Below are 14,532 nucleotides of genomic sequence, written 5' to 3'. Positions count from 1 at the left end.
ATCTATAAAGTTTTTCTTTTCTTTTTTTAGTACCATTTTCTTTTCATTTTTGTGTGCTAATTTCCAGGGAATCTTCTTGTATTCCTTGCTAATTTTGGATAATTTCTTATCATGTTGCTTATTGCCTAACTTCACGTTAAGTATGCAACAGCATTTGTAAGGCGCTAATTCTTAGGAATTATACAAACCATTACATGAGGATACATTGGTTTATAAAGTATATAGGTTAGTTGAAAATGATTATTTTGAGTTAAATAATCACATACTGATAGACTTTGGTTTCTTAGTTTGCAGTAAATATGATTATTAATTAATATACATAGACTAATACTGGAACAGGTAATAGTTTGAGTTCCACAGAAATGCTGTTTAAATGTGTTTGTACATGTGTTAGGTGATTTATTGTTCTTCATATAGGCTGGTTGTCCTTCTCCTTAAAAAGACAAATATACAGCTTTAATTTGAGGGAGTTCATTGATTGTAGGGAATGAAGCACATACCTGGAACAAGCTTCAAGTTTAGGGGCGACTCCTGGTTAGAAAGCATTTTCATTCAGTTATCTTGAAGTGAGAGTTTAGAAATGGCCGTGCGAATAGTTTTCTCATAGCCCTGTTTTCCAAAAAGCGATGGCGACATGGTTTGTACCTGTGGATGCTGTTGGCTGTCTAGTTTGACATGATTCTACTACTTTTGTGATAACTTTTAAAAATGAAATCAGCTTCACCTTGTCACAAAAAAGAACAAGAGCAAATAAACAACTTAGGAAACAAACAATACAAACAAAAGAATACTTTGCAAATTAGCTCTTTTTGTCTTCATCTACTTTATTTCTTATGTTTTTTCCTTTTCTCTTTCTCTAACACCGTCCGTATACACTCCACGTCATCACACCCATCAGTACTGAGCACTGACAATGTACGCGTCGTGATCCTGGGTTTTTGTTTGCTATCTTGATGACTTTGTTTTCTGTGTTTGTTTTTTTTTTTTTTTTGTTTTTCCTTGATTCACGCAAGTCATTCATGTTTAGGCTGTTTCCTGTTTTATTTTGTAGTTTCACTCCTTGTGTACCTTGTCTATCTGTTTTTTTCTGTCTGCCTTTGTGTATTTTCCCGCCTCTGTGATTGTCTGTCCCGCCCTGATTTGTTTCACCTGTTCGTCATCATCCTGCTGTCACCTGTCCCTCATTATCTCCCTGCTCTCCTTTAGTCTTCCTGCTCCGCTCATCTTTTGTTGTCTGCTTTGGTCTTTTGTGATCCTTGCTGGCTTCCCTTGGTGTTTCTCGATTACTGGTTTGTTCCCTTTAGTTGTTTTACGTCAGCCTGCTCCCTCAGTTTTGCTGCCTACTTGTTTGTCTCTTTTGGTATCAGCTGTATTATCTTTGAACCTGCCTGCTTGGTGCTACAGCGCGGTCACACGTAGTTATGTGAAATTCAAATTGGTGACATTGTAACATTGTTCACTTCGATTCAGCGACAGCGAAGGAACAAATAAAACATTTCACTTCTGGTGGCAAAGCAAATTTGCATCCTAGCATTGAGCAGAATTCAACTTTGGTGAAGTTGCACCCTTAAACAATAACAAAGAAGTAGGTCTGGGGGAGACAATAGACGGGTTTCCATGACAGATTTATGCAACTTATGCAATATTTTCTAAACTGAAAGATAACTGAGTTTCTATTTTAGTAATGTTATGCAGCTTCTCTTGGACTTTGACTTTTTCCTCTCGATAACATTCCAAGAAGCATGCAGACGGATGTTTAAAACATTCGCGAGTGTATTTCTATCGTAGCCACCGCACCAGCCGTCATTATTCCGTCATTATTCCCATATGCAAGTGATAATTGAAAGGCAAGCCGTAATTTCTCAGTCTTGCATACCACTCAAGACGTTCTCGGTCTCTTCCTCTGTCCACACATACTGCGCCATGTTTTTCAGAGTGTGACTCTTTGTTGTACATCATGTGCTCTATAAAAACATGAAAAGTGTTTCCTTTTCAGTTTTGTGAAATATGGTATTTTTGCCCACCTAATGCAAGCGTAAAAATGTTTTTGCAATAAAAAGGAATTTTTTCGAAATTGACGTGTTTCCATTAGGCTTATTGTATATTCACTATTTTAATTTGCAGAATTTAAGGATTAATGAAAACCTGCCTAATAAGATTATATTTTGCTGTATTTATTATCAAGCTAGCTGACATTGTCTAGCAAAATAGCTTTCCATGTGCATCACAAGCTGTGCCCACATTATCGCCTGGACAGGTCAATCGCCTGCATTTGCTCATGTGTCCTTGCCCTGATGCATTTGGGATCCTCTGACACATATTAAGATAATCTGCATTGCCAGTATTAGTGGTTGCACCCGTACTACAGACAGACTGTTAAATCACTGTTGAATCATTTTTGAAAATCCACTTGTATTTAGCGCTGTTTCCTTATGATTGTGTCACCTGAAACATGTTAATATTGGGTGTAAACAGGGCCTATGTGGCTGCCCATGTTGTCTTTAGGAAGATCTGCCGTTGAAAGCATGACCAAAAAAAGTACACCATGTATTTGGTGTGAGAGATGATAAATTGAGTGAAATTAAACACTCGTGAGACATACTTAAAACACATGGACAGGGTGCGACAGATGATATCTGGAATAGCCGGGTTTGATTTATTGCGATGACAAGCGCAGGTAGGCTTTTAATGATTTATTGTTTCAGTCAAGTTTCAGGTCATCAGCTTCCAGGCAACAATCTGTTATGGAAACAACACGAAAGCTGTCAATGGACCAGCGATAATCTTATCAGCTCCTCACAGCAAACCGGGATGTTACGAAATCTGGAGCTCCGGCTTGGAAAATGAAGAAAATATTTTATTCAAATGACGCCGCGTTTATCAAAACAAACAGCCAATAGGCAGCATTGTACCTTAAAGACAATTAATCAGAGCTATCCTTTTAAAACGGAGGGTACATATTAATCACTCCGGCTTTGAGTTGCCGTCTCTAGTGGGATGCTGCAGTGATAAGAATGGTTCACCTTGGGAAATCTGAGGCAGTCACTCAAAAACAAGCAGCATTAATGAAGAGTAAAAGCCATTACCCCCTTGCTGCATCTGATTTCATCACACACCCCGGCTCACGTATACACATGCAAACACACACTTGCATACACACAGGCACCTCTGTGCATAATATGAGGTGCTGGATATGAATGAGTCTGCAGAGTAGAAAACTGCGTCAGTCATTCAATAAGATGTAATGAATCAAAGCACGACTCCTCTAATCTCCACACTTGTTGGTGTTATTTCACACACGCTGATCACCGCTCTTCATGAGCTTCAAGCACGTGCAGGGATGTGGTATTAAATCTCATAGCCGAGCTCATCACATTCATTCTGGGATCAAAACGGCAGAGATAACATTTCTGTTTCATACCCTGCTTTGTATTCCAAGAGGGGTTTTTTATGCAGACGCACAGGACAGTGCAACATATAAAAATGCCTCACCGCTTGTCCCTGATCTCCGATTTTTATCTCACTGTGCTCTACAGTGAGCGGGAATGACAATGCAATTGGATGTAATTGAATAAGGAGATATCATGTATTTCAGTAAACACTGCAGGTTTACCAGAGTGATAAGGGGCTTTAGCCTCAGTGTAAAGATTTCTCCTGAGGCACAAACAGCTGCTGCATTCACAGCTTTGAATTACAGCTCCTTTTTTACATATCTGCCGTGCATGAACAGCCATGCAGCCTGACCCTGAGTGTGGTCCAAACACCTCGATGCGGGCCCACAAAACATGTTTACATGCGCGTGAGGTCACTTTATATTGGAAGCCCCTCCTTGCTTCACGGGTCAAGGACAGTGGTACCATCTCCTCAGCCTTGTCAGATGGCGGTTATTCAGTTTGAAATTTCCAGGGCCACCTCTGATACACGCTGCTCTCTGACATGGCAGCTGTGGCAAAGGTCACTTTCATATATCTGTCAGCCGCTGTCACAAGGACTCAGGCCATTATTCTGCTCCACAGACGCGAACTGTGGGGAGACGCCGAGATTCAGACCTGTGGAACGCAGATGAAGAGAACGCGTGTTATTATGTGTCTGTTTAAACATGATAGATGACAGGACACACACTGTGTGCACTCTTAGAAATACAGGTGCTAACTAGAACCATTGGGCTTGTTCCCATAGGAGAACCCTTTTTGGTTCCTTGTAGAGCCTTTTATTTAAGTTCCAACTGGGTCCGAGGGATCTACCCAGAACCCAACAACTCTGCAGAGGCTCTATTCAGAACCTTTTCACCTTCTAAGAGTTTTATCTAGAACCCACCCAGGGGATTCTGTAGAGAATCCATTTACATTCAGAGGGTTTTATCTGGAGCCCACCCAGGGGTTTCTATGGAGAACCCTTCTATAATCCGAGGGTTTCATCTAGAACTCCCCTGGATGGGTTCTATTGTGAACTCTTTCATATTCCAAGGATTTATTCCAGAACCCGATCAGGGGATTCTTGCCAGAACCCTTTCATGTTCCAAGGGTTTAATCTAGAACCCACCAGGGTCTAAAAATAGTAACTGACCACATTCCCCATAGATCACTCTTCCACCAACTAATGGTTTTATTTCGTAAAGGATCTCTTTGTCTTTCCTTCAAAATGGTTCTTTGGAAGCAAACGGTTCTTGGTAGAACCTCAGCCTTACAGGATGAACCCTGTTGGAACCTTTATTTTTAAGAGTGTGTGTGTGTGTGTGTTTTTTGCCTGTGAGTGCATTTACATGGACGGAGCATAAAAAAACAAAAAAGATGAGGTTTGACTAACACATGTGGCGTCCTGCTGGAATGAGCGAGAGTTCAGACTCCCAATTACAGACTGCTGCTGCCCTCTGCTCGGCCACAAAGGCCTTTGTTATCGGCAGAGCCACAAACAGAGCCTGGACGTGCTGCCGCTGGAATGGATTGCAGTGGTATGCATTACTCAGCTGATAGTGCCAGAACGTTTCAAAAGGAGAGCCGAGTTTTTCATCCCCTGGTATGTTTTAATTGCATAGCAGTGCATCTCCTGCCGCAGACGATGAGGGAGAAGACAGAGCAGGCTGGGGGGGAAATTGAGGAGTTGAGCACGAGGTGTTTCTGGGACAGGCCTGATAAATGTCAACATTATAGGACGTCTCGTTTCTCTGCATGTCTCTCACCGTTTCTCACAGCTCTAAGCCTGGCTCATTATCCTTGACTTTAACTTTAGTGGCTATTCACCTGTGAGTGAGTGAGTGCTGAATGTGTGTGTAGATGTCTCTGTACCTGTCTATGTTCCTGATACCTTCAGTGCAGTGATACTCAGCATACGGCGTGTGGGCCAGATCTGGCCCCCAATAGGGTACCAGGTAGCCCCACAACCATTTTCTAATTCACAATAAAAGTAAAGGCATTCACACTGGGAATTGTTGTCATTGTTGTTGTCATTGTGCCAGAGTGCAGAAAACAGGTTCAAACCAGATCTTTTTTATGAAAAAGTGCCAGTGGAGGATCTCCTGCTCCCCTGACAAAGGTCTTAACTGAGCCCCTAATGTCCTAAAATCTTAGAAACTAAAATACTGGAAACATCCAAAAACCTGAATTCAGTTTTGTGTATGAAGCCCATTTATCACCTATCACAATTTGCCTCAGAGGACTTTACAGCATACAACATCCCTCACAGCGAAAAAATGAATGACTGAATATCTGAGAAATGTCCTTAAATCATAGAAACATCCTAAAGTCTGAAAAGCGTCCTAAAATCCTAGAAATTCAATTCAATTCAATTTCGTTAATAAAAAACTAAATGAAAAAAATGAAAAACTAAATGACTGAATAGCCTAATATATCCCAAAATCCCAGAAACGTCCTAAAATACTAAAAACACGTATGGGGCTGCTGCGACTGGCCCCCCAAAAGTGGCCCCCAAGCAAAGACAGTTGAGTATCCCTGCCTTAGTGTGCAGCGGTTGTTTTTTTTGTGTCAGTGAGGGTGCGTAATTCCTTTGTAATATGCTGCTTCATATGATTTCCCCTCAGAGTCAGGGATGATTAAGCGTACAGTATTGAGCAGTTTGCATGCAGTATTGCAAAATATGCCACTTGGCCTTTGCAGTAATTTTATACGCTTTGATAATTAAAGCGTTATTAATAAATGTAACTTATCTGTGCAGCAATGAGTGACCTTGAGAGTGCTCCTTTGTAGTGCCTCAGAAAAAAGGAAGTGAGGGGAGGAACTAACGGGCGCTGTAAGGCACAAGTTTCTGCCTTTGAAAGCCTGGATATTCCTCTCAATTAATGGAGAGACATTAAGGGAGTCTTCAATGAACTGGCCTTACTTAAACAGATATATAGAGCAATTGCTATGCCCTCTGGTGCACAAAGTCAGTTTTAACATCAATTAGTGAGCGATTTATATGCAGAAAGAGTCGAGGCAGAGCCAGAGCTGATTGAAGTGGCTCCACTGTATCTCATGTGTGGTCCCTGGCTGACGCGGCCCAGAGGGGCCCACTTACATAGTCGTTTACGGGCTGGTGGTCCAAGACGTCTCGGGTGAAACGCTGACCTGCGGCCTCTACGTCGGGTGTGTCCTCATTCCCCATCTCGGTATCTGAGAGAGCGGAAAAGAGAGGAGATGATTATGCGCTTGCAACAGTTTTTCTATTGTTTGAAGAAAAGCTCTTAGATTAAATTTTGGCTCGCACACTCTGTTTTCCCGGTGGCTTGATGTTAATTACTAACATTCAGGAGAAATACGCTGGAATTCATTCCAAAGCTTTTTCATGCTTCTGTCAAACAATAGCAGTGTTGTGATACTAACACACAAATCACTCTCCACAGATCCTAATTAGTAAATCCTACACATCCTTCGAAGAAAATCCCCAGAAAGCAAATCTCCAGATGACCATCGACAGTGATGAAATGTAAGTACATTTACTTTAGGTACTTGTAGGGGAGACTGGGCTTGGTTGGCACACTTTTCACTCTGTTACATATTTCTCTGGCATAATTTATGTTGGAATAGTCTAGGCAGCAGCAAAAAAAATGAGGCAAACAATAGAAACATTATTTCAAACAAGTACCGTGAAACATGAACATTTAATAGAATTACTGCCCATTTTTAAAAACATTTTAAATGTTTTTTTAAGTAGGGATGTCTGATTACTATAATAATAATTTATTTTGGGGGGGAATTTTTGTTTTTATTGATAGGACAGGTGGAAGGGAGACGGGATTAACGTGCAGCAAAGGGCTTGAGGATGAACTCGAACCCCGGCTGCTGCAAAGGACTCAGCCCAACAGGTGAGTATTATAATAGAGAGTAACTTTTGGCTTGAGTGCCTCCCTGGAATGTGAAAAAAGTGTCAAAAAATGGACAGGGCTGGAAAGGGGATTAAGACATGACCAGTCACCCAGTCATGCCGCCTTTTGATCCACAGCACCTCCCTGCCCGTCAGTTGGTGAGAGGGCGGTGACAGGGTGGCAACGGTGAGCTTGGTTAGTGGCTCCTGATACCAGGATCAGCCAGTAGCAAAATTCAATTGCAAAAACCAGATTTCTAACCTTATAGGGCAATCAATATGCATATTTATAAACAATATGTAGAATTTTAGTAGTTTGTATTCAAATGTCAAGAGTTGGACCTGAATCAATCAACAATACTAAATACACACAAATACATATATATATATAGCTTTTCAACTGAAAAAAAAAGTGGTTTGGGGGTTTATTTACTCTTTAAATAACTTAACAAATACTACTACTAGACACTACTAGTTTAAATCTCTAAAAATACATTTACGGTTATAACTGTTACTGTTACTATCGACCCTTCAGTAAATCCCATCACTTGAATGGAGATTGTCCAATCAAAGCATAGCATCGGACAGCTCTGATAAGGGTTCGACAGCCACACAACTGATAGACTTTAATGCTATCACTTCAGGTTTTGTGGATTTCAAGCTCAGTTATGATACTTATTACCTGAAGAAGTTGGAAAGACAAAAATGTTTTCTCCCTGTTTCCAAGTGTCGGCTTAGCCACCTAGCTCCTCAAAGTGTTGCCTACTGAATGTAAACACATGCTACTTTTGATTTTTAATGATTTTTAACAGTGAATAAAAACGTACCGTGCTTTACAGGAACAGTTAGGGGAAACAGGAAAACTTTACTGATACTCAACCAGCTGTGAGTAATCACTCTGTGTGCAGATGAGCGGTGTTTGGCTTCTGGTGCCAAACATTCAATGCACACTGAGATGACACAAAGACGGTTTAAAATAGGCAACGTTTCTTTTATATGCTTAGTCAGTTTGACATTGTGGTTATATCTTTCAGACTCATATTTTAGACCCTTTTGTCTGCGTTTCTCTAAAACTGCTTGTTCAGTTTTTTGATTAAATTAATATTTCACCAGAGAGTGCAGTTAGTTACAGTATGGGCTTAATGCTTGCGCTGACAGTTTGTTGGACCGTCACAAAGGGGCGGGGCTTAGGGAAGGGTCGATGGGTTAGCACATTTGGTTCAACTTTGTGATGCGATGATGTCCGCTATCTTCCAACGCTCGTCACACACTTTCGAAATCAAATTGTAACTTCCTGTCTATTAACTGGAAAAAACACATTTCCAATATCTCTATCTAACATAGTTTTATGTTGCTTTTAGTCCGCAGATCTTTTTTTTACTTAAAAGTTAGTGAATTTCAGATGTCTTAATACAGTAGATGAGTGCAGGTCAATACATTTTTTCACTACATTTCTCCGAATGCTGGAGTTACTTTTTAGATTCACTATATACTGCACACACTGCGAAAATCTTCTGAGCAAGTTTTTTTTTCATCTTTTATTGAGTCCTAAAAGTTACTTTCTTAAAGGATGTGAAAAACACAACATAACAGAATTCAACTGTTTTTCACAAGCTTTGTGGAATAAGATGAATTTTTCCTTTTTAAAGCATCTTTTACTTTGCCTCCTTTTGAGATTCATTCATTCGTTATTTTTTTCCCACACAAAATATAAGCTATAAAATAATGGACATTCATTGATCAAGAAGTAGCAGGCAAAAGTAAAATCTTATATTGCTTCCTTTCTCTGAGGTAATGCTCTAGTGTAGATGGTCTGACAATACTTAGAAAGACACTGAGCACACATCCAACTGCACACACACACACACACACACAATCGATGACATTATACGTCATATAGATCAATTATTTGGTATCTGTTCATTTTCTGGAGTTGAATAATAGATCAACAACATTTGACAATATTTTAAAGTTTTATTACCCTTGACTTGATAAACAGTCAGTTCCCTTGAATCCTCCTCATTTATAATTTGTATTGCGCCCCCTCTGTAGTGTGTGTGTGTGTGTGTGTGTGTGTGTGTGTGTGTGTATATATATATATATATATATATATATATATATAAATATATATATATATATATATATATAGTACACCTATTATATATATATAATAGGTGTACTATATGTGTGTTGCCTCACACCTCTGCACAGTGACTGAAATACTGAAGTATAGTTTTAAAAAAAGTGAGGTGTACAGTATTTGATATGCTGTATAATATAACGTATACTTTGCTTTGTTTAGAATTGTAATACTTTTGGACTAATTTGTCAATAAATAAGGTATGTCAGGTTTCTAGGGAACTTATATTCCATAATTGCACCCAAAAATTTAATTTTCAAGACCCTGTCAATATTAATTCCATCTCTTGATAATGTGACTATTTTTGATTTTCAAATAACATTAATTTTTAAAAATAAATCAGCTGCTGTACTTTCTTCTAAAATGACGATTTCTATCAGGGCAGATTAAAATAATTAAGACTGGCTTTTTTTTTTTTTTCTAAAAAAGACTCTTATCTGCATAATTTATACTTTTTGTAAAACAAAACATGATATTATCAGTAATAAACCAGTTAAAAATTAGCTCCACCTCAGCCGGCAACAACATTAAAATACATGTTAATGCATCTGTGATCATGGGCGTATAATGAGACAATGGGCCTCTGGGCACAGACATGCAGAAGGCACCATCACCTCTTCTACACAGGAGCAACACACACTTTGCAGTATTTTTTTGTCTCATGTTGTGTCTCTTTGGGATAATTTTGTGCCTGTTTTTGTTGTCATTTTGTCTCTTCTTGTGGTTGTTTTGTGTTTGTGTCAGTTATAAGGATTCAAAGGTTGTCTGCACATGGGTCTTAACATGGAGGTGGCTGAGCTGGCAGCTAGCAGAGTTTGCCATGTTATTCTACGAAGGTTATTTTTTTCGCCATTATGCCTTTATTGATACACCCAGAGATTGACGGAAAAGGTGGGAGAGAGATGCCTAGACTTTGATAATACTTAGACGCTGGACTAAAGATGGCGCCTGTTCATTTCAGTGGAGTTGCTCGCCCGGCATGTACGTCGAAAAAGTTTTCTAGCTTCCGGATTTACTTTTGCAGAAGGGGCCCACTGAATGTGTACTGTAGTATTTCTCTCGCTGGCTGCGCCTGTGAGTTCCTACTGGCCCCGTAGCTTTTACACTGTGATGACATCACAGATTTTTAAATCACTTTTCTTGGCTCAAGAAATGTTTTACAAATATAAAAATCCATGGCTCAAAAATTCAGATGAGAATGATTCATAATCGACCTTGCAGTTTGAGGTGGCCGGTGAACAGTTTTACAGACTCGACTTTATAATTATGACCTTAAGAGAAAATGCTTTCAGGTCAGAATTTAACCTTGGCTGCTTATTCTGGACTCTCTGCTTTAACCCTTTGAAACCAGAAAAAAATGTCTTGATTTCTTTCAAAAACATGGGATGAAATAGGTGAGCAACTTCACAAAAAAATGGCCCCAAAAGCAAGAAATTAGTAAAAAGTTAAGAGAAAATAAAAAAAACAACCAGAAAGTAAAAACAAACAAACAATCAAAAAATGACCTTAAGAAAGTGCTCAAAACATGTATAGATTTTTTTCCTTTTCTCTGTTACAGAATTTAATACATAATTAAGAAAATTATAAATATAGTTTTCTGGACATTTCTCATTTTTAAAATAAAATATAATAGATAGATAGATCTAATAGGTAATGTCCAAGTGTTGAAGTGTTGTTCTACAGTAGCCCAGAACAGACAAACTGAACACTTGCTCTAGATAGGGCCCTTTGCATTTTTTCATGTCGGCCACCGTAGTTCTCCCACATGCTCGGCACTCAGGAGAAGTTTCAGTTGGTTGCAATCTGCAGCCTCACCACTAGATGCCACTAAATACACAACACACTGGAGCTTTAAGTAAAAGATCAAAATTCTTCCTCCACCACTGACTACAACTCTCTCAACTCTCTCAACTTCCCAAACACACACACACACACACTCTCACACACACACACACACAGAGTAACCCGGGCTGGATACTTATGTGGTTGGGAAAACATGCGGTCCTGGCGGACCCGCATACGGCCTGTGGGGATGCCCTCCAGTGAGGGTGTTAATAGTCTGCGTTTAGAGGCAAAGATGCCCCCTGCTCTCACCGCTCAGAGGGGAGGGGTGGATCCAGTGGATGGGCAGCTCCTGGCAAATCTCCCAGATCTTGGAGTCGAAGAGGAAAGCTGGGTTAACGATGGGCTCCTCGGCAGGAACCCACACTTGGGAGTCCTCCACCTTCATATCCATGGCCTCGGTCTCACCCACCTGCGAGAAAACACCACACACACACACACACACACACACACACACACATACATAATATAGAATGTCAGAGCATGAAAAAACTCCCGGCCACACACAAACTATAGTCCTGCATTTGCACTCTCCTCCCCTGAGCCGCACAGCGGCTCCACTCTCATCGTTTTTATCTATCACCTTTCTGTCCGCCGAGAGGGCGGCAACTTCCTGACTCCTGACTCCCTCTGCCCTGACTCCCTCTTCTCTCTCCCCCTCACCCTCCTCTCGAGCCTGCGGCATGCTATTTCTATTATACATCATTGAAATTCACAGACAGTGATGATTTGACTTTTAAATGACTTTAGAAGTGGTCTTCATTACTCTGAGTGTGGCTGCAATATCGTTTAATGTGACAGACACAATAAAGCCTTGCATTCTCCTCCTCCCCCTCCTCCTCCTCCTCCTCCATCCCTCCATCCCTCCCTCCCTCCCTCCCTGCACCACAATGCTTCGCTTGGCACCCAGCACTATCAGTGGGCTTAATTTGTTGATACTGTAGTTCATGAGCTGTAAAGTAAACTATTATTGCTTAATGATAGGGACTACATGTCAGTGTTGTCTAATAGAGACATATGAAGGGGATTTGGTAATGCTCTCCCCTAACAGTGCAGATATTTATTTTCTTCATGTATATGTAAATACACACACACACACACACACACACACACACACACACAAACAAACCCCCTCTTCCCATTCCCTTGTTAATTAGCAACCCAGAACAGAAAAACAGTTCACTTGACAAATGTTTTTACAAGGTGATTTTCTCCCAGTCTGAAGCTTAATTGCACATTAGTTAAGCTTGACGTAGAATCCTGGGGCTATAGTCGGAGCGAGGATCATTTATATTGGGTCGTGCCCCCTCCCTCACGTTCACCCCTGTCACTCTCGCTTGAATTACAGTTTCGCTATCTGTTCTTGTTTGTGACCTGCAGAGAAAGAAAAAAAGTGCGTTCTGTCACATTAAAGATTGTGTTTCGCTCAAGCTTTTTGACACACTTTTCTGACTTTTAAGCGGCGGCCAGTTGACTAATGATGACTCGGAGGACTAGCAGGGGTTGTGTCGGTACATCGTAGGGGGTGCTCTGGCAATGAGCTGGTGCGCTTGCCGTTCCCGTGGCCGCAGAAATTAAAATCAAACTGGAGAAACACAAACAGCACTCTCTAATTGGACCTCTTAACTACTGAAGCCAAGTGAGTCTTCTCTGGGAAGTAAATGGAGGTCATGACACGGGGCTTACAACATGACTTTGACTTCACAGTTGAGAAACGACTCCAATAACTTGCAGGAGAGGGCCTGGGGGGAAGTGGTAAAGGTCAGCATTTTAGCATGGGGCAGGGATTTCTAAATGCCAGTTGACAAGCACAAAGACAACATGATTACAGCCCTCCAGTTTACACACACTTCTGAAAGGCTTTTCCATTGTGCTATTGACAAATGATATATTATTAGGACACAAACAAGTTTTTATCAAGTATTGGACCTTGGGAATGATGGTAATTTGTTTTGTGTGACCTGCTCCTGGTGTATGTATGCTTTCTGCCCACAGTGCACAACTTAATTATACACCAGTTGTGCTGTAGTTAATGAATTTACCCTCTCCTGCCACCGTGTCCCGAGGGGGGAAACACTGTCTACATGGCAAATTGTTTAAAGTGCTGCTATGTTTGCCAGAGATCAACAAAGATTTTGTCATGATACCACAGAGCTTTCACTTAACCGTACATAGCAAAGGGCGGGGGTTTCATCAGGCAGAGGAGCAGGTGGGGGATTTTAGTTGATGACCTTATTAAAGGGGAACTACGCCCATTTTAAAAATCCCTACATGTTATTCCTATGGTCAAAGACAGTCCAAAAATATTAGTAAACAAGAATAACTCTCTCCCAAATTAAACTTAAACTCAAATTTGTGAGCTGCTCGGCACATTTATAGATACATAGACCGAATATCACTGTGACATCATACTAACAACAACCAATCAATTGGCAACTGATTTGAATTATGAAGATATGTAAAATTGGCAAACTTGTTTATTTCTCTTGTCATGTTCAGCCAACTGTAATGTTTAAAGGTACACATGGTGGTCCAACCTTTGACATTCCTGCTTTACTCATTTTATGTACTTTGCTAGAGTCTTTGATAACCCAAATCTACCAGCACTGATGTAAAACATTGTACTGCTGTGAATGGGGTTCAGTAGAAAAACATATTTTAGCCACCTAAAAACATCAATATCAGTTTAATTAAACGATATATTTGTAATATTTTCTCTGCTTTACCTCAGCAGCAGCAACAGATCAACAACTGCAGAGTTCTGCAAAGTAAAATATGTGTTTTTGTCAGTAAAGTCTGGTGGTTTTGAAATAAAAGCTTCCATTCCCTGTCAAAAAGGACACATACTTTAATTGATACAGATTTTTTAAAATAACCAAATGAGGCAGAATTTGCTCAGTGTCATTTCTTTTAATGTATATGATGCTGGATTTTCTACCCAGATGTTACTGGAAATGAAAATTGTGATTATGTTTATAGAATAAAACTCTATAAATAAAGAAAACAAATATTTTACACAAAATCAGGCTCCTATTCATGTCTTCAGACTTAAACTTGATGACATCACGAGTTTGAGACCTCTCTGGTGTCCAGCTTTGACAGAAAGTCACTCATGTTCACACATATCGATTGAACTTCTCTTGACTGTGGAAACAACGTATTGAAATTCTTAATTTAGGTGGTGTGACAGTGAGAGTGCTTATGGGCACTAAAGGCCTGACGACTCCAGCATTTAAAAAAAACCCCTTAAA

General features: G+C 40.1%; 1 protein-coding gene and 1 long non-coding RNA gene across 2 annotated transcripts in view; one reads left to right on the top strand and one right to left on the bottom strand.

Moving 5' to 3' along the window:
• Positions 1 to 14,532, bottom strand: part of tnmd (tenomodulin) — a 63,393-nt gene that overhangs the window by 2,588 nt on the left and 46,273 nt on the right. The window contains exons 5-6 of the mRNA XM_042493480.2: positions 11,534 to 11,693; positions 6,514 to 6,608 (exon numbers count right to left, since the gene is read on the bottom strand). Of these exons, the coding sequence (XP_042349414.1) occupies positions 6,514 to 6,608; positions 11,534 to 11,693 (255 nt within the window). The remainder of the gene's footprint in view (positions 1 to 6,513; positions 6,609 to 11,533; positions 11,694 to 14,532) is intronic.
• Positions 1 to 14,532, top strand: part of LOC148188867 (uncharacterized) — a 28,306-nt gene that overhangs the window by 5,302 nt on the left and 8,472 nt on the right. The window contains exons 2-3 of the long non-coding RNA XR_015777225.1: positions 6,839 to 6,921; positions 7,211 to 7,300. This is a non-coding gene — a long non-coding RNA (uncharacterized LOC148188867). The remainder of the gene's footprint in view (positions 1 to 6,838; positions 6,922 to 7,210; positions 7,301 to 14,532) is intronic.

The sequence above is a fragment of the Plectropomus leopardus genome, chromosome 8, assembly GCF_026936395.1.
Source record: "Plectropomus leopardus strain MGB_pleo_1.0 chromosome 8, ASM2693639v1, whole genome shotgun sequence".
NCBI lineage: Eukaryota > Metazoa > Chordata > Actinopteri > Perciformes > Serranidae > Plectropomus > Plectropomus leopardus.
Note: the sequence above shows the minus strand (reverse complement) of the source record. Positions and strands in the feature narration are given on the sequence as shown.